Genomic DNA, 21,264 nt, shown 5'->3' with positions numbered 1-21,264 from the left:
GATAATAAACTGTTGTTTGCCAATTCAAATACGGTAACTTTGTTTAAAAACTGTAGCTGCTTTCAGTTCTCTTAACCATGGATAATAAATCTGCATTGCACTTACCAAATATGCATTTTCTTTTAAATATTCAGGCTTGTTATAAGGTTGTTATAAGGTTGCCCAAGTTCATTCTTGATAAAATAAATATACAGTTAAGAATGTTAATCCTATTGTTAGCATGGTGTTTTAAAAAGTATAGCTACAATATGAAAGAGATTCTTCTCTGTTGTCATTGAACATTATTGTGAGAATACCATAAGAAGGGGCATGTATGTTAACCTCAGTAAAATTGAAAGACAGTTTGGTGCTTGAGGCATCAAGATAGAAACTAGAAGACTGAGTTCTAGTCCCGCCTTAGGTATGTAAGCCAGCAGGATGACTTTGGGCCGATGATTTTCTCTCAGCCCACGATGTCAGATTAGGACGACAAGCCAAGTTAGTCAGTTCCTGTCGCAACCAATGGTTCAACACTTGTTTGATCTGAAAAAAAGTGGACCCTGCACATTAAAGAAAATGCTAGGAGGAAAAAAATGTCATAAATTGATGGTGCATATGTTTTAATTTTAAGAATCAAACATCATAAAATTTAAGCAATAGAAGCCCTCTATTTCATTTCACATAAAAGTCTAGAAAGTAATATTGCACACAATAGTTTCAGAGAGAAACAGATTGCAAGCAGTTGTTATAGAACAATGTTGTATATGCTTCTTACACTTCCATACAATATATAAACACTGCAAGGTAAATATTTCACAAGTCTATGAAATAATATTTTTTAAAATTGTTGCGATTAGTTTTAACATGGCATTCCTGATGATATGGTAGAATAAACTCACTATTTCTTGTTAGATATTTGAATTTTAAAATAATGGGACAATATTAGCTTATAATTTCACATTCCATTTAAAAAAGAGAGTAATATATGCCACTTTCAATAAATGGTAATAATAGGCTTAATGTGAAAGTATGTTCTTCCCATTTCAAGAATGGTCTAACAAGGCAAACATATTTATCCATACTTATGTAAAAAGTAATCCTTGAAGGTGAACGAAAAGCAGAGATATTTCAGGATGAATGATTATGATACAGAGGTATAAAAATATATACCAAAATCCAAAACATTTTGTTTTTATACATATAGAAAGGAAATTGAATCAATTTTCATGCCTGCCCCCAAAAGCTTTTATTAATCTGAATCCCTTAGAAATTATTTTCAGATAGAAACAGAGTGCCTGTTTTAAAAGTAAATCCATTTTTTGTTTAACTGTATAGTTAATTTTATTATTTTAAGCATTGCCAAATAAATTTAAAGCCATTTTGCAGTTTAGAACCAAATTAATAGGTCTTAAATTAAGAATTTCAGAACTGTTGATTTTACAGAATTGAAAAGAAAAAAAAGTAGAAATCCAATTCCCAGTGCATTTTCATTTAAATTTTAACCTTTGTCAATATTTTAGTAAATGGCTTATTTGCTACATAATATTTCAATTTGTAAATTGAAACAGTATGTCGAGATATATGAAGATATATTCTATAAATTTAGATAAATTATTGATTTATATTTATATTTTTAGCATTCTTTAGGACACCTGTACAGTTGTATCACATTTTACTTTTCAAGTTTGCTTGACAGGGTTAGTGCTGCTTGCCCATATAATAAAGGTGGACAACATCCCTGTCAGCATCTGATTGGTCTTCGAAAAGCTGTGTATCGATCAGTAAGAGCCAACTTCAGAGCTTCAAGACTTGCTACCTTGTATATGCTTAAACAATATCCTTTTAAAAATAATATATTATGGAGGAGGAAATTAGCATATCACAATGACTGGCTGCTATGTAAGAAGAATTTGGTTAACTGCCACGTTTTTACTTAACAGTTCTATATTCCACCTTTTCTCTTAAAAGTTCCTTTCAATTTGATCATCTTGCTGTTTTATATTCAGTCTATTTTCACTGACAAATTATCCATACATCTTTTTCAAAAAGAAAGTTCATCTATCTTTGTTGAGTGGGCATTTTATGTCACATATAAGATTCATGGGCCTAGACTATGAGTCTTAGTATGCATATAATTGGACTTAGGTAACTAATAAATTTGTTCAGTTTTTGAACTAGAAATTCTGAGATCCTGATTCTCTGCTAATGGATTTTCAAGCTGAAATCCCTGAGTTTGGTGTGACTGTAACATGATTATAACTGTAATCATTCAAATGTTCAGTCGATTAAATCTGTGGAATCACTCAAATTATCTTATTTCACAATCTTTTGCCCAGTTTGTTTTTTGCTCCAGCAACTTGTTCGAACTAAATCTAAATTGTTTCATCTGCAACTCTATGGTTGGCTGTTTAATTTTATAAAGTAGATAAATTATTTCTTTCCACATAATATTTGTCAATATTGCATGTGATGCAAAAGGTTCTTTAACAACCTTAACGCTAAGTAAACTTACCCACTGAATTCTGAGAGTGACAATGTCACAAACTACATATGTGTGGTGCCTTTTAAGGAGCTTGGTTTGGGATTAAATGAAGAGCAAGTGTCTGAAGAAGAAGCACACAACCTCACAGATGGCTTCAGCTTGCCTGCATTAAAGGTAATCTAGTATCATTTCACTGATCATATATCAACTATTCTGTCTTTGCTTTCAGCCTGCAGAAGCTAAACTGAATTATACTATTATTTTAAAGTTTAAAATGCATTAGGTTTATATGATTTTTGTAACTTCCTTTGAATGCGTTTGCAGTTTATGCTAAGACATAGTATGGTTCGGGTCTGAATAACCCTAATCATGACTCATAGCTATAGTATGAGCAGGCATTCATGCTTGAACTTGCCATTATAATTTGGTAAGCCTAGTCTTTTGAATCAAACCATGGAACCAATCCATTCATTTCTTTCTTTAGCTTTTCACAAGTTCCTGATTTTCATAACATTCTGAATAAGTCATATAGGAATGTTTATAATTTGTTATCCATGCCAATTTACAAGAAGAACCTTTGGATGTACTTTGTATGTTCACAATTAAGCCACTATAACATAATACATTTTAGCGGATAAGTAATATTTTGCATGATTTTATTATGAAAGAGTATTTTAATTTTCAGTATAAACTGATAACAAAAAAATAATTTTCCCCATGTACTATTGTACTAAAGAAACTCAGCATACGAAATAAATTACAGATAATTTATAATGTATGTAAGATTACCTCATTTTTTATTATGTTTGTACAACTAGTCCTTATGGTAGGAGTATTCATTCAGCAACCATTCAACGTCATGACAGCACTGAACAAATGGTATTTATGACAGGTCCCTGTAATTTCAGTTGTCACCATCCCTGGGATCACATGATCACAGTCTGGGTGCTTGGCACCCACCCTGAGATTACATCACAGTGAATTGTGATCACATGATCACTATGCCTGACGATTCCATCCAGCTTCCCACAGGCAAAGTCATTGGGGAAGCCAGCAGGAAGTAAGAAGCCATGGTCATGTGAGGCTTACAAACCTGTACTGTCCTTATTAAATGACAACAACCAGGACTGCCAGAATTGCTTTCACTAATTGGCATCATTTGAGGTGTTTTATGACCATATCACTTAGCAACAGCAGTTATGAACTCATAAGGCAATGACTACCTGTATATGCAGGGGTTAAATCTCTGCCCCAAAAGAATTAGCCTTTGGGGGGGGATAGAGTAAAGTGATAAGCATAGTTCTAATGGCTAGGTCAATATTTAATTCAAGATAATTTATTTAATTTAAATTATTTAAAATATTTTTGCTCCACCTCTCCCATTCAAGATAGACTGTCATTGCTTTGCTTAAATATACTGTTCGTGGGAAAATAGGAAAAATAGATAATGATTGATTCCTTTTGTTTCTTAGGTTTTATTTCAGCTTTGGGTCGGTCAAAGTTCTGAATTCTTTAGGCGACTACTTCTTCTGTTATCTCCCTCTAATGCATCTCTCAGGAGCCTGATTACACCAGAAAGTTTGCCTCTTTGTATCTTTTCTGATATAATTCAAGGTCTGCCACATGCTCATGCTGCTTGTTTAGAAGAACTTAAACGGAGTTATGAATTTTACCGGTATTTTGAAACACATCATCAATCTTACTTGGAACGTCCAGTCAAAGCTAAACCAAAATCAGGATCCCTAAGCCATCTCCACACTGCTGTGCGCAGTTTGCAACTCCATCTAAAAGCCCTATTGAATGAGTAAGTTAAACATACAAATAATTTCTCATAGTTATAATTCTAGTTTTAGTTGTTGTACTTTTAAAAAATCACTCAATATCAATTTTACCATTTGGTGGAGATAGTTATTACTGTTACTTCCTTATTCTTGTTATTCTAAATTAATCCAATTAATATTTTTTCTTCTATGTGTGAGACTTATGTGTAAAATGCTTGATGGATTACTACTGACAGCCAATTTCACCATAAATTGGTACTCCACTAAAGAAATACAAATGTAGTACTATTTTTGTTCAACCACTTTTCTGTGGTCGGATACATCAACAGTATAGTTCATATTAACCCTTCAGAATTATTATTGCCAGCCATTTTAATTCACTTGTTTGGAGGAAACTGACAATGCAACTCTCTGCCAGCTTACTTATAGGTCAGTTCACTGACTTTAATAAATCTTTTTCTGAAATAATTCTATATCATGCACTTATACAGGTATCAACAATTACTAGTGGACTAGAGCCCTAGTGGACAATCACTTAAATATGAGCCAGCAGTGTGCTGCAGCTGCCAAAAAAGCCAATACAGTGCTAGGCTGCATTAACAGAGGGATAGAATCAAGATCACGTGAAGTATTAATACCACTTTACAATGCTTTGGTAAGGCCACACTTGGAATACTGCATCCAGTTTTGGTCACCACGATGTAAAAAAGATGTTGAGACTCTAAAAAGAGTACAGAGAAGAGCAACAAAGATGATTAGGGGACTGGAGGCTAAAACATAAGGAACGGTTGCTGGAATTGGGTATGTCTAGTTTAATGAAGAGAAGGATGACAGTGTTCCAATATCTCAGGGGCTGCCACAAAGAAGAGGGAGTCAAACTATTCTCCAAAGTGCCTGAAGGCAGGACAAGAAGCAACGGATGGAAACTAATCAAGTAGAGAAGCAACCTAGAACTAAGGAGAAACTTCCTGACAGTTAGAACAATTAACCAGTGGAACAACCTGCTTCCAGAAGTGGTGAATGCTCCAAAAATTGGAAGTTTTTAAGAAGAAAATGGACAGCCATTTGTCCGAAATGGTATAGGGTTTCCTGCCTGAGCAGGGGGTTGGACTAGATGACCTCCAAGGTTCCTTCCAACTTTATTATTATTATTATTACTTATATGTAACATATATAATGAGAGCCTACCAGACTAGGAACCCAGAGATCATGGGTTCTAGTCCTGTCTTTTTTAGGCACAAAGCCAGTCACTCTTTCTCAGCCCTAAGAAGAAAGCATTGATAAACCACTTACAAAAATGTTGCCAAGAAAACTTTATAGACTTGTCCAGGCTGTCATCATGAGACAAGACTGATTCAAAGGCATAAAAATCTGATTTGATTATATATCTTCACTTTTTAGTTATTTTTTTAAATAAAAACAGACTTTATGTATGGCAGGTGTTACATTGCTGACCACTTTGTTGAACACTCTCATAATTCACATAAGACTTACCTAACAATTTAAAGAGATATGAACCCCTTATGTATAAGGAAAAGCATGTATGTATATAGTTCTTCATTTTGTTAGGAACTTAAGGACTTATCTCTAACCTTTCTAAGAAACCTAGCTCATAATCAGTATAAGAAGCAAAACTTGCTACTTCCAATGCTTGCGTTAATTTTCAGTTTTTGAGCCCTTCCAAATGCTTTTGTGATTATGTTCCATCATGTTGCCGTCAATTCTTAGCAACACTATAGATAAATTTTATTCATCACAATCTGTCCCTAGCTTTGCCTTTCATGTCTTCCAATAATGCACCCATTGCCACTATTAGAGCTTCTCCAGAGATCTAGGTGTTTATTTAATAGGTTAGGAGACCCTCATTATTTGTGCCTCAACAAATATTTCTGAAAACTTGGGGTTGATTTGTTTGACGACCCATTGTTTAGTGTTCGTGGCTGTGCACAGAAGATTCTCAGGAATCTTCTCTAACAGCAAAGTTCAAAAGTGTCCATACAAGTCCTATCCTGTTTCTTCAAAGTTTAACTTTCACTTTCATAGAGTGTCACAAGGAATACCATTGCTTGTACTGTTCAGATATTTGTCGGTATAGACCAGTGATGGCGAACCTTTTAGAGACCAAGTGCCCAAAAACCACCTTGCCCCTACCCTGCCCCCGCCTCTCCTGCCTGCAGGGCTACCCACCACCTCCACGGCCTGCCACAGCAAATCGCCCAGGTGGCCCAGCAGCGTTATGGTAGCCATGTCCTCTGTCCGCACCCCACAGCAGCATTTGTACACAATGGGGCATGAGGGCGGAGTCTTGTCCCCGCTGCCTATCTGCCATGTCCTTGACTGCGCTGCTCCGCGCAGGCTGCCCCCAGGGCGACTTTCCACCGGGGCTGCTGGTGAGAAGGGGGCCACGGGGGGTGGCAGGGCTGGGGCAATGGCGTGCGTGCCCACAGAGAGGGCTGAGTGCCACTTCTGGCACCCGTGCCATAGGTTCGCCACCACTGGTATAGACAAATCTGAATATTTTTTCCAATGCCTTCATGGCTGCTCTACCAAATACTAGTATATGTATTTCTTTACTGCTTGTTCCTTACTGTTCATGATTTAGTTTTTTGTATATTAACATCTTATTTACCATAAAAGTTGATTTTGTGATCATCTTACATTGCAATCTCCCATGGTATTTGTATGCAAATTTATATACCTTTTTGTCTTAATAGGCTAATAACCTTTGTTTACTAATCAAAACTATTAGGCATCCACTAAGTGTTGTCTGAGATTTCCTTTTTTGTTTTTACAGAATGATAATTCTTGAGGATGAACTTGAGAAGGTTATGAATTCCAAGGAAAGTCCAGAATTAATTTGGGAGGCCTACCAAATTGCAGATCAAAAATTGAAACTGATTCAGCCTCACATGCATGCTAGCAATAGTTGTTGGGAAGAAGCTATTTCTCAGGTGGAAAAAATGATTCGAAGAAATTCAGATAAAAAAGGTATGCCATTTTCATAGGTATGAAAATGCGTATAACAAAGATTGAAAATTTAGGACAGAGGAATCTGTAAAGCCATGTTTTTTGGGTTAGATCTAAAAGGAAATGTCCTCACTTCTGATGAATGTGTGTGCACACATGCATGTGCACAACATGTATCATCTGACATTAGGATATTATTAAAGGCATTCATAATAAATTTTCTGTGCAGATAAAATTTTAAAATAGTAGTAGTCATCTACTAATAATCTAATCCTAGCTAAAATTTGTTTTGTGGCAGTTGGGTTATAATTCAATAAGAAGGTTTAATCTGAGGGAATGTATAGAATTCTGATTCATTAATTTTAAATTCAATTGAATAGTTGTACTCCAGTCAGCTCAGATGATGAAGTTAAATTGACATCTGCTGCAGGAGTCAACTTGAATAGTATTTTACTACTTTCCAAAGCACTTTATTAATATTTCTATATTTATAACTAAATAAGAATCTAGCATTTACTATACCTCCTGCAGTAATAGATTTGCTGTATTAAGCTGTTCTTAACTGAAAGTTATTAAGACATAATACTCACAAGTCTTAGATCATGTATACAGCCCATTATTCTCTTCACTCAAATCACAAGTCAGCCAAGAAGACCAATTTAAAAACAAACTGGAATATTAAATACAATAAAGCCTTTTGAGAAAGCTCTCCTGACTTTAGGTACAGTATCTGCACCAAGTCTAATTAAAATATTCTAATTCTGATTACATTGAAAAACAAGAATAAAACAGGAAGAAATATAGATCGTAATAAACAAAGCTGATGATTGTGAACAGAACAGATCATAATATCTCCTTAAGAAAATCTTTCTACATTGTTATTCCAAATATTCCAATCTTGTGATATACCTTTTTACCTCCAGGTAAATCTGAACCATCTTGTGAAAACAAGCATTGCACTACGGTACCTTTAACGCAGCCAACGGTGCATATAGAAGACAAAGACCCTGTTCCTGAAGAACAGGTAATCGAAGTATAAAATTCTATAAAGGTTTTATTCACAAAATAAAATGTAGAGATTATTCTTTATGCATATAGATAGGAAAATCACTGTTAATAACTGCTACAATTTTTGCAACATTTTTTTTTAGGGGAGGAGGGATTAAGTGTGTTATCAATGAAGTGCATATTTCTCAGCTTGCATCCTGCCTTTCTATTCAATTCAGAAACAGTATTGTGTAACATATCAACTCCCAGAATTTCCCATCTTTTGTGTAACAAATAACTTCCTATTTGGATGGTAGTGCAGAGAAAAATATCATATTCTGTGTGGAAAAGAGACAAATCTTGCTTAATGTTTTATTTTGCACTATTTATGAATATGTTCAGCAAGTATTCCTAGTTGTCTATTATGGAATTTAAAATAGATATATTGCACTTCAAATATGCAAAATTACACTCCTCAAATATGTGTTTTAGTGGTGCCACTTCATGGAGCACTTCACACGTTCACACAGTAAAGGAAAGCTAAAGTAAGATCATAAGCACAATTGCAGTTTCACTTATTGACTGCTTTGCTTAACAACAAAGTTGCTGGTTACATTTGTGATTGCTAATTGAGGACTACCTGTATCTATTAACAGGATAGAAATTGTTATGAATTCCATCTTATACCCTGCTATGTTTGCTATATATTAGCAAAAGAAATAATTGTTCCTGCTAGTGTTTAAAAAGAATTATAATATTATAATTTAAATTATAATATTAATGCCAGTTAAACTTAGTATTTGGCTGAAAAGTGTTTATTCCCAGGACTGAAGGTAAAAATTAAGACTGAGCATTTTTTAAAAAAATTGAATGTCAATTATTATAGTAATAGGAACTTAATTTATATAAAAAATGAAAATAGTGAACAATTTTTGAGTAGATTGTTTTATGATTTCAGTCACTGGAAATTCTGTAGTCTGCATCTGTATATCTACAATATAGTATATCTGGTCACAGATAACTGAACTGAATTTAGTTTGCCTTGACTATCATCTTGCTTGGGTTGAGTAATATGCCAGTTTTGGGTAAGGTATTATTAGAATACAGATGATTCTCTGGTATATATTTCACCCTGGGTTAAATAGGGTTTATGGAAGCATGAATGAATGAATGAGGAGAATCAGGTTCAGACTTGGACTCAACCCAAATCAGACAGAGCGACTGTTAATTCAGAAGCCTCTTAATTCCAGATAAGGTAATATCAATTTTGACTCTCAGTGAGGTTGTGCTCCCCTGGAGAGATAGGTCCATAACTTGGAGATTCTTCTAGACTCAGATCCTGCTAGAGGAGCAGATAGAAGCTATGACAATAAGGAGCCTTGCCCAACTTCAATTGGTACACTAATTGCAGCCTTAAGGGAACAGGATGCACTGAGGATAGACTTTCATGCCCTTATCATCTTGCAACTGGATGGTGGTAACTTGCTCTACATGAAGTGTTCTTAAAGACTGTCTGGAAACTACAGCTGGTTCAAAAATACAGTGGCTTACTGGGCATTCTTAGAAATTCCATTTATTCCTGATGTATTTCTGAGTGAATTTTAAAGTGCTGATTATTTCCTATAAAACCCTACATAGTTATTTAAGTCCCTTGGCTTTTCTAGAAGGTCTTTGAAGATTGATCACAGTGGAGCCACTGATGCCAGAATAATACATATTAGATATTTGCTTATATTTCTTTCATCACCTAAATGGTGTACATTGCCTACACTCCTTGTGGATTAAGATGATAAATTCTAGAAATAAGTATTTCAGAAAATTTCTTTGGAATTTTAACTCCATTTGAAATCTGCTTCTTTAAAATATAAATTAATAGATGATCAAGAATGTTAATAATTTGCAGGATATGGTAATATCTAACTCAAACCAAGTATTTGTTCACTTTTCTTCAGGAACTTGAAGCATATGTTGATGATACAGATATGGACGAGTGTAAGAGAGATGATTTTTATTACTTTTCTCTGGAAGACACACAGAGACAAAAATGTGAAAGGGAAGAATCCAAGAGAGTATTGCAGGAACTGAAATCTGTGTTGGGATTTAAAGCTTCAGAGGCAGAAAGACAAAAGTGGAAACAACTGCTATTTAGTGATCAAGGTGGATGATAATGATAACAATTTCAATATGTAACTATCTTTAATACAGATCACGATAAATCATGATGTATTTGCAGTCTTCATTTATATAGCAAATTATTCCAATTTTTCCAACTTACCTGAATTTGTATTTTATAAATTAATTTCTGTTCACCAGATTTCTGAATGATGTAATCTGATTATATACAAGAAATCTATATACAATTTATCATGTTGTGTTCTATTATTTCTTAAGAGGAAATATAATTTACAGCATTTATAGTCTTACATCATCTGTGTAAAATACAAATTTTATTTATTCTTTTAAAAAAATTAAACCAAAACTTTGTGTATTTGTTACTCAAAGTATTCATTTTATTTTTCTCTTTACTAAGCTGCAGTGAACACTTCTACTTTAGAGAACTGTGTACCAAATTCGGAATTACTTAAAAATTCAGACAGAGACAAGCAGGATTGTAGCAAAAATGAAAATCTAGAAGAAACCATTTCTGACCACAAAATGAATGTTCCCAAAAATGAAAAAGGAAAGGTGGAATATTTATTTGATGGCCTTGGAGTGAATGAACATGATGTTGTTGCCATTGCTGCCTCGCCAGAAGTTGAAAAAAGAACATGCTCCCAGTGCAACGGAGAAGGTGAGGAATCTAAACAAAGTGCTGTGGGTAGAGTAAGTATGATAGAACCATCCGAAAATAAACAGTCTTCCATCAAACAAAGATTGGCTGAACTTCATATATCCACAGATTTTAATTTCACATCAGGTTTAGCAGCACAGGTTGCTGCCAAATCCCTCACATTTAGAACCATGAAAGAACAGATGTTTGGAGAAGACGAGGAAGCAATGGAAATTCAGGAGAATGAGGACAATTTTGAAAAAACAGAAAATACATGACTGAAAAAGACATATTGTAAAGCTCACTTTAAATTTGCTTTGCTGACTTGAAAGCAAGATAAGGGGCACAAGAAAATCAGAATTTAGCAATGGATGACAAAGGGGTATGTGTATCTATTGTTAAAGTCATATTATATAGTTGGCCTTTACTAGTCTTTTGAAATGTATACAAATGCAAATACAAGCCAGACTCAAGATGTACAGTACAATTCTTACTGCTGCCGGAGGTGACTAAGTGTTTTTATTAATATTTTATTTATTTATATTATGAGGGTTTTTTCCTAATAGAAAATTATTTGTTGTTTCCTTAATAGCAACATTAATTTAAATAAAAATACTTGAAATCATTATTTAACAATTTCTTGTGGGTCTCATACCAGCTTTATTTCTTCTATTGATTCTGCTTTATATCACTAGGTTTTGTTGATCCATTACGTCATCAAGGTTCTATACTAAGATGTATCCTATTGAAATTAAAAAAATCACATCCATTATTGATGTATGATAGCAAGGGATTAAATCATTTGCCTATGTTAACTTCTGACTGGAGAAAATACTTTGAATTTATCATGTATTTGCAACATTTCTCTGTACTAAATTTCCAACCTATTCCTTATGATAGCTATTCACTTCCCTATTTGTACATGAGAAAAATTAAACAAATTTTGAACCAGTCTTCCTCTTTGCTCTTTCTCTTAATTTCTTTGATGAATAAAAGCAATTTTGTTTCTTCTACAAACTTACTGTTACTTGATTGTAATAGTTTATATATTTGTTTTATATCAGATACTCTCTATTCAGGTAATTCAATTTCTTTTCTTTTTAGTCTGAATATTTCATAAGATTAGTAATTATTCAACACTATTGTCGTTAAACAACATTAGACTGTTTTGCTAATATAAGGTTAGAGCCTAATAATACATGCTTTATGAATTAGATTGCACATCCTAAAAAGCAAGCAAGGTTAGATTAGGCTTGTATCAATACTGAGTAGTCAGCAACTGCCAAATATTCACTTTTATTAAAGTAATAAATCAAATGGGCTTATGATAAATTGTGCTTAGTTCTCATTTTTGCATAGTAAAATTAGTCAAGACTAATTCCTATATTAAACTTGGAAAACTGCTGTATATATTGTGTACTACCTTTATATTTTTCAAAACTCTCTTGAGTGTTTAAAAATCAGGAGAATCTGTGCTTTGTTTTTGTTTCCTATCTGCTTTTGATAAAATGAATTGATAACTCATAATTGATACCAGTTTATAATTAGAAATGGCAACATATCATTAGTATTTTCTTTGGTCTTTAGCTTAAAGTAGTTATGTTACGATATGAGGCTATGAGGTATATCAATATTAAATCCTAAACAGCTTTAGGACAAAAAAGAAATATATCCGATATTTTAACAAAAAGTTGAAGATAAAAATATACCATATGTGTAACAATATAGTAAATAATTTGATAACATTTGCACAAATTTAAATACAAGCACTTTGACTTTATTTTTTACAAACATTACAGATATTTCCCATATTTTATTTTGTACCTGATCACCAAGATATCTAAAGCTAAAACGCTGAACATGTTTTTCAGGGAGTAACTAAAGTTTTGGATTGTGATATAAGTCCATTTTTCTACATTAGAACAACAGAACAAATTAAAATTTGAAAGCTTTAATATGTGAATGCTCCATGGATACAAATGTTTCACCAGGGCTGAAGTTCATTAGTGACGAAGAGGGATGACTAGAGAGCATTTGATCCATTTTTCCACCTCACAAATAGATCAAAAAGAGGCCTCTGTAGCCATTGACTTAGATTCAATCTCTGCTGCAAGCAGTGGCCATTTTAACTCTGTGAGTTGCCTGTGCTGTTCAGGTTACGAATGCAATTTCCGGAAGCTGGAAGGGTGTCGGGTTTTTTTGTCCCTGGTCACATGGCCAAACAAGAGCCGGTGATTTTTGCAACCTGCGCCAAGGGACTGGAGTGCTAGAATTGCTTCTGTAAGTATTTTTTTTTAAAAAAAATTTCGTTACTCTATAGCAGGGGTGTCAAACTGCTGGCCGGATGCATCATGCCAAAACCGTACCCACCCGATTGCCGGCAATGGGGGGAAAGTCGCAATAGTCGTGACACGTCACGTGACATTGCAAGTTTGACACCTCTGCTCTATAGCACTTTGGAAACCTCTTCTTTTTAAGTACTGAACTTCGCAAACTATTGTGTTTGTAAGTACACTACTTTGCAAAGATAAAGTTTGCTTGTAGAAACCTGCTTCCAGAAGCGGTGAATGCACCAACACTGGACGTTTTTAAGAAGAAACTGGACAGCCATTTGTCCAAAATGGTATAGGGTTTCCTGCCTGAGCAGGGGGTTGGACTAGATGACCTCCAAGGTCCCTTCCAACTTTATCATTATTATTATTATTATTATAACTCAGGCATGTGAAATACAGAAAATGCTAACCAGCATCTACACAAAGTGTTCTATAATGTTGCGTTTCCTTGCTTTTATTTTGGAGATTAGCATATATTACTGTAGTTTGTAGGTTTTAAATTTAAATTGCCTCCAGAAGTTGTGGGTGCCCCATCACTGAAAGTTTTTAAAAAGAGACTGGATGGGCATTTATCAGGAATACTCTCTTGTGAGAGCATTGGGTTAGACTAGATGACCTCAAGGTCCCTTCCATTTCTGTTACTGTTGCAAGTCGACAGTTCTGTAAACCCCTCCCCCATCTTCCTCTGGGTGCCTGGCTGGAGACTCTTAAGCTAATTAATGGCAATTGCAATCGGAGAGTTCTGGGCAGCTGTCTGAAGTAGTTTGAGCTGACTAGCAATGTGGGTTTTTTCAAAAAGCAGTTGCAAACAGAGAGCTCTGTAGTCTGCTTGGAGGTCATTTAGTTGCTGAGCGGAAGGCTGCACCTGAAACAGGTGATGGGTGGCCGGCAGCAGCAAGGAAAGCCTCTCAGTTCAGGCAGCAGTCAATTAAAAAATCGGAGGAAATAGTAAGATCTTCATTCATTTAATGATCAATTTGATTCAATTAATGAATTTGATTTAAAAAATTTGTAAAATTGAGTCTGATTCATTTGACTTTTTTTTTTTTTTACTTTTGAGCCTAATGGCCAGGCTCCATTAAGTTCGTACCTCGTGGACTACCTGTATATACAGTATATACAAATTCATCCTAGTAAATAAAGCAGAAATTTAACATTAATTTACTAACTCAGAACATGTTCTTTGAAAAGTCCACTTCAACCATGCGAATTTAATATTTCAAAATCATAGATATTTTCCTTAAATGGTTCACAATAGAAGTTCTACCCAAATGCTTTAATATAACATTCAGTTTATAGCACAAGTATAAAGTATGCTGTGATTCAAAATTTCTGATGTTTTTACCTTATGGAAATGCACCGTAGATTATATATATTGTACTAGCTATCCTTTTCCCTATCTTTCTGGATGCTCTAAGTCTAATTGACTATATTTGTCCCAGTAGCAATATTTATCACTTTCTGTCTATCATACAACAGTCCAGTAGTGGCCAGTCCAGAATTCAAGATGATAATAATGTATTACCTCAAGTATCTCCTTCCAAAAATAGCCTCCTGTTCTTCACTGGGTAAGATAATAAGAATCATTTTGTGAAGTGAAAAGGGGAAATTGTTGCTAAGTAATATTATATATCTTTAAAACTAACAGCTGCCAGGCTGTTTTTGTTTTAGATATGAGTTCATATGGGCAACTGGGCCTTATGGTCTCAAGAGATAGTGGTTGAATACAAGTCAAAGTGTTGAATTGTCAAAAATAAGAGATCCTTTATTTTAGGGGCCTAACAATGATTGGATAGCCATGAATAAATCTTGTTTTACTGTTAATCTCTTAATGCAGCTCCAGTCTCTTATGAGATGAATATTGTTCTGGGGAGCATCTCAAAATCATGAATAACTGTTATTAATTTTGTAGGTTAGAAAGGAAATATAGTAGATTAAATATCAGTTTTCATTCGTAACTTGTTTGGAATATTACAGAGTATCTAAATGAATATTCTGAAATACCTGAGGATATACAAAATCCCATGTCATATTTATGAATTAATAGTCAATTTTAGAAAACATTTCAGCTTAAGCATTCCTTAAAATGTTCTTTTCCACATGAAGCTGGAAACCAAGATAACAGATATTGTCAAGTTTATTTCCATACTAAACCACAGAAAGAGAAAATTTAAGACAAAGAGTGCCAAATCATTACAAATGGGTCTATACCAGGACTTTTCAACCGATGGTACAAGTACCACCTGTGGTACATTGGCACCTGGCAGGTGGTACGCAACCATCCTAAAGAATGGTAGCGGGGGAGGGGAATGAGCTGAACCGGCGGCAGCACTGCACAAGCCTGAGTCAGAGACAGCTGGAGCTGCAAGGCTGTCAGGGCTCAGCAGAAGCACCAGGATCAGCGCCGGACTCCAGTTGATTGGTGCTTCTTCGGGGCTCAGTGGAAGCGCCAGGATCAGTGCTGTTTTCCAGCTGATCGACGCTTCTTTGGGGCTCAGGGAAGAGCCAGGATCTGCTGAGCCCTGACACCCCCGAAGAAGTGCTGATCATCTGGAAAGTGGCACTGATCCTGGCGTTTCTGCTGAGCCCTGACAGCCCCGAAGAAGCGCTGATCAGCTGGAGCCCTGCCCCTACTCCGCAGAGGGCAGATCCCCATCATCCCCACTCCAGCAGGGGTCTTCCTGCTGCACCATTGCAGACAAAGGGGGGGGCTCCAGTGAGGAGGAGGTGGAGGAAGAGGATTTAAGCAAGCTTAGCAACTGGAGTGGGGATCCCCCCCAAAACAAACGTGCTTCATGGGTAACCTCCCAGCACGACAGAAATGACCAAAACCTGCTACATCCATCCAACAAAACTTGGCTTTCTTTCATTGTAATTCAGAAGGGAGGAACGGGAGGATTCGAGGGTGGTGTTTGTTTCAAAGGAAAGGAATGAAGGGATTTGGGTCTGCGGGGGGCGCGCAGGCGAATGGTGATGGCGTGCGGCTTCTGGTGTTGGGGAGGCAGTCTTTTTAAAAGAGCAAAATGAAGCAAAAAATAAAAAAATCCCCCACTCCACCCCCAAGAACTGGATGCGGATGTGATTTTTTTTTTTTGTTCAGAAGAGACACTCTTTTGTTTTAACCTTTTTTCCTGGTTGTTTTTTGGAGCTTTTATTCTTTCGTGAGAGGGCAGCGTTTGGGGGGAGGTGAAGCTGTCCCCTTTCTCTCCCCCCCCAGCCACCAGCCACGCAAGACGCCTGTCCGTGGTTTTCGTTGTCGTGAGCATTTCTGTTGAGAATTGGGGGGCGTTGTTTGGATTTTATCCCCCCCCATCTGCTGGTTGCTTCTGGTCGTGCTGGGTGGTTACCCACAAAGCATGTTTTTTGGAGGGGATCCCCACTCTGGTTGCTAAGCTTGCTTAAATTCTCTTCCTCCTCCTCATTGGAGCCTCCCTTTGTCTGCAACAGTAGGCAGGAAGACCCCTGCCAGGCTGGGGTGATGGGGATCTGTCCTCTGCGGAGTAGGGGCAGGGTTACTATGCTCCCTGTCAATCAGGTTTGATTTCCTTTCTTTGCCCCCCCCCCCGCCTGTTGCTACCCAAGAGCTGTTTTAAAGTTAGGGAATCTTTGGGGGATAGCCAACTAGCTCCCCAACATGCCCCCCACTTCAAGTGCAGAAGCTGCACCCCCCAAAGCCGCTGCAATCACCTATAAGCTTTGAGTCAACCAGAAGGAGAGAAGGGGATAGAACAGTGCAAAGATTAATGTCAGAGAAATGGGCATAATTTCCCATTAAAGAGTGGTAAGTGGGTGTACAGAGAGTCCTCAACCTACAGCCACAATTGAGCCCAAAATTTATGTTGCTAAGTGATAATTTGTTAAATGAGTTTTGTTCCATTTTATGACTTTTCTGGCCACGTTTGTTAAGTGAATCACTGCAGTTGTTAAATTAGCAACACGGTTGTTAAGTGAATCTGGCTTCCCCCATGGACTTTGCTTGTCAGAAGGTCGCACAAGGGGATCATGTGACCCTGGGACACTGTGACCATCATAAATATGAATCAGTTGCCAAGCATCTGAATGTAAATCACAAGACCCTGGGGATGCTGCAACAGTCATAAGTGTGAAAAATGGTCATAAGTCACTTTTTTCAGTGCCGTTGTAACTTCGAACAGTCACTAAGCGATCTGTTGTAAGTCGAGGACTACCTGTACTTTATCACGTTTTTCCTTTTTTTTTTTTTGGGTCATCAGGTTTTTGACATCTTGCTAGGCGACTGGTGGTACTTGGATATTGCCATATCCTAAAGGTGGTATAATGGGTGAAAAGGTTGAAAAGCCCTGGTCTATACTATATATAAATCAATTATCTTAACATGGATGTACAGGCTGAATTTTTTAAAAATATCTATCTATTTCTAAGAATATGAATATATGGGAAGGTAATGAGAAGATGTACAACATAAACACAATTTAACCAGATTTTGAATGGGGATCTTAAAATATAATTTATACAATATATTCTAGAAACTAATGGAAACAAACATACTTGTTCATCAAAGGTTAATTGTTTGATGTATCTGATTTGTCTCAAACTGAAGAAAACTAAAACTACAATATTTACACTGCTCTAAGAACCCATTTATAAAGGTAGCAGATAGATTTCAACCTGGTCCTCCTCAGTGTCAATCCAACATTTAACTCTCTACCTCACTGACTTTTGCTAAATCAATCCAACTTTCTGGGTTTGAACAGCACACTTAATTTATGGCTGACTAGTAATTCATGATTGCAAATATGATTGTAGTAATGTGCATCTTGGGCCAGTAGGAAATACGGGCATGGAAAAGTAGGCAAATATTAAACCCCATAATCCGAATTTTGTATTCCTTTGTACTTTGTGGAAATAAAATTTCATTTACTTATTTTAATACTGAATTTTGTAATAACTGCTTAAAAAAAAGTTTCCTCCTGTAATGTTCTGCTGTGTATATCAGAAAAACGTGGAACAGATTTAGAAAACAAATTCTGTGTCTGGCTCTTTGTGGAAAAAGGGAGAATAAACAGATGCAGGGAATCAAAGAATTTCCATCATGTTTTGTCCTTTTACTGTATTGCACCACTGTGGTTTCTGTATTTACATGATGAGCAGCAGGAAACTTGAAGTTTGTTCTCTTGGCATAAAGATGTGGCAATTAAGGGAGCATCTTTTCTTGAACTGTTGCCTATTATAACACTGATGAAACCACATGTAATTCGTATCACAAAATAATACAACTCTAAATTGCTACTTATTTGGCTTCTAACAGCCATATATTAACTGCTAAAATCCCATCTGTGTGGCAACTGATCCAGAGAACAACTGTTCTACTTTTAACTATTCCTAGTGTGGGGATAGATTAGTTGCACATCAATCTCCAAATCTTTTCTGTTTTATTACCATGAGCTGTTGTAAAGCTAACACTAAGAGAACATTATACAGTAAACCTCATGCTGGATGTCAGGGATTTGCAGAATGGGGTAAAAAAAAAAACTTTAGATGGCAGCCACAGACTCCATGATCAAATCGGGTCCATTTTATACAAGCATGAGACAATGGAAAGAAATTATGGAAACAGGAATTAGTCAGGAACGTGTGTGTGTGTGTGTGTGTGTGTGTGTGTGTGTGTGTAAAACTTTTATTTAAGAAATAATGTAGGGATAATTATGGAAAGAGAATAAGCTGGTAAGTATCTGAAGTATAGAGATTACAGTCAGAACAAAATGGAAATGAGAATGAAGGAAGTGATGAGAATCCTGAGAATAGCTGTCCCAATCAATAGGATACAGTTTACATACAAACATGTAAAGACTTGTAGACAAGCACAGGGTTCTATTGCTAATGATGTTGACAAGTAGTCCTTGGGTTATGATGTCTCATTTAGTAATTGTTGAAAGCTACAACAGTGCTGAATGAGAGAGACTTGCAACTGGTACTTGAAGTTGTGGTTATCGCGCTATCCCCACGGTCATGTAATAATTCAAGTGGTGGTCAATTGCACTGGACTAACAACAACAACAACAACTTACAATAGTTGCAGAGCCCCATATCACATGACTTCCATTTGTGAGCTTGTCTGCTGTCTTGTCACAAGCAAAGTCAGTGGGGAAGCCAGCGGGAGGTTGCAAGTTGCTCTGGTAAATCGTTCCTGCTGTTGCCATTTTATCTTTCACAAAATTCCTGGGTGTCTGGGGGAATGTGGGCTCTGGGTGGCTGGACAGCTGCCCACTCAGCCACATTCACACTATATTGCAGAATCCACCCATGTATCCAGCTGCACTCACTGCACTGTACCTCTACCCCCCCCTACCCAGCCACACTTATACCATACTATAGTACCCACCAGTATACTCTCCCCTACTTGCGCAGTAGTGCCCATCCACATGACTGGCTGCACTCATGTCACAGCAGCCCCTCTCCCCTGGACACAATCTGCAGCACCTTCCCTCCACCCACTTGCACTTGCATATGGCTGGCCTGCTTAGAAGTTGCCTAAGAAAAACCTAACCAGGGCTTCCTATTTCCTCCTGGTTTCTCCATTGATTTTGCTTATAAGAAGTTGGCAAGAGGTTGAAAATCACAGTAACAATCCTCATTTAATGATGGCAATGGAAGCTGCTACTACTAAATGATGCAGTCATGTGACATCATGCTTTACAACTGCATTAGTTAGCAGTGGAAATTCTGTTGTAACTAAAGGACAAGTACACATATTTCCCCAGTAATCAATAAGTTTAAAACAAATAGGCTTAACTTTGACTTATACTGAATGGGCCAACATGCTAAATCAAAGAAAATGAACTGTATGTGCATCTGTCAAATGAATCAGAAATTATTGGCTGTCCAACTCCAGTATTATTATAAAATAGATACAGTAGTACCAGATATAGATCCCAAAGGAATAAGTAAACAAAACAATGAAATTATTTCTGGCAATTGTTTGAAAAATTACAAGATCTTTTGTTTTGAAACCTACACATTATTTTATTTCTCAGTATTATGTTGAAGTAAGGTTACCACCAGGTATGAACAAACAAGCAACTCAATCTTCAAGAAATAATTAGACATTACCATGGAAGGTCCTTGGCTGGGATTGTTTTTTAATGCAGAAGTACAGCCCCACTGCAATAGCCCAGTGGGAACATGGCTTTCACAACTATATATCAGCATGAAGAACTTCTTATTCTTTTCTATGTGGGTCAGATAGCACAATATTCTGCCACTTCCTTAAATATTCACTATCTGCAAGGAATACTTGACTATATGACAGAATCATGCTTCAGTAATTCTGTGTCATGTATCAGGTATTGCAGTAATTATACACTACTAGTTTTCCCTTACCTGACATGGCTGAATGGGTGTGGCTGTCATTTCATGGGGTAAAAATTATCTTCAGATCTTGCATGATAAGAAGGAGCTTTTCATCATAAAGTCAAGTAAGTATTAAACTGTTAGCCTCTTACTCCAGGACTCAACGTTTATAGTAGCACTTCTCTTCTTTCATGAAAAGAGGAAGAAAACAAAATTCAGTCTGTCTTTCAAGTCGTAAACTATTACCTCTAAAGTAAGCTGATACATCATAACTTTGCAATTATTTTTCCCCAGAGGGAAAAAAAATTAAAGATTTTTTTTTGATCTGCCTACATATTAACTGAGTCATCAAGATTTCCTACTCCTTGCCATTTACACTGGTGAAGGATGGCTCCACTTCCATTAGTACCATGCCTCCTTCCTGATTAAATAACAATGCTGTGTTTGCAGGAATCCAAAACCAGTTTTTCTTGGTACAATTCAGAAAAGCATAGTAATTCAGGACTCAGTTTTGATCTTTTAATTAACATAGTTATATTTTTATCATTTCATCATATTTCTTCACACAGTATCCAAGACAGGTGTGCATGACAGATATGATTGCATAATCTACCCAGAGATAAGCAAATAAATATG

At 36.2% G+C, this 21,264-nt stretch overlaps 1 protein-coding gene across 4 annotated transcripts in view; it reads left to right on the top strand.

Annotated features, from left to right (window-relative positions):
* The window catches only part of VEZT (vezatin, adherens junctions transmembrane protein), a 32,463-nt gene extending 20,553 nt beyond the window's left edge, over positions 1-11,910 (top strand). For 2 of the 4 annotated variants that reach the window (XM_015812736.1, XM_015812715.1), the window contains exons 6-12: positions 1,664-1,813; positions 2,488-2,635; positions 3,934-4,265; positions 7,037-7,230; positions 8,133-8,233; positions 10,149-10,353; positions 10,727-11,910. In XM_015812736.1, coding sequence (XP_015668222.1) covers positions 1,664-1,813; positions 2,488-2,635; positions 3,934-4,265; positions 7,037-7,230; positions 8,133-8,233; positions 10,149-10,353; positions 10,727-11,244 — 1,648 coding nt within the window. In that variant the 3' untranslated portion in view covers positions 11,245-11,910. The remainder of the gene's footprint in view (positions 1-1,663; positions 1,814-2,487; positions 2,636-3,933; positions 4,266-7,036; positions 7,231-8,132; positions 8,234-10,148; positions 10,354-10,726) is intronic. The other 2 variants (XM_015812728.1, XM_015812721.1) reach the window with 2 other exon arrangements.
* Positions 11,911-21,264: the final 9,354 nt, after the last annotated feature.

This window comes from Protobothrops mucrosquamatus, unplaced genomic scaffold (genome assembly GCF_001527695.2).
Source record: "Protobothrops mucrosquamatus isolate PMUCROS unplaced genomic scaffold, P.Mucros_1.0 scaffold_65, whole genome shotgun sequence".
NCBI classification, from domain to species: domain Eukaryota; kingdom Metazoa; phylum Chordata; class Lepidosauria; order Squamata; family Viperidae; genus Protobothrops; species Protobothrops mucrosquamatus.
Note: the sequence above shows the minus strand (reverse complement) of the source record. Positions and strands in the feature narration are given on the sequence as shown.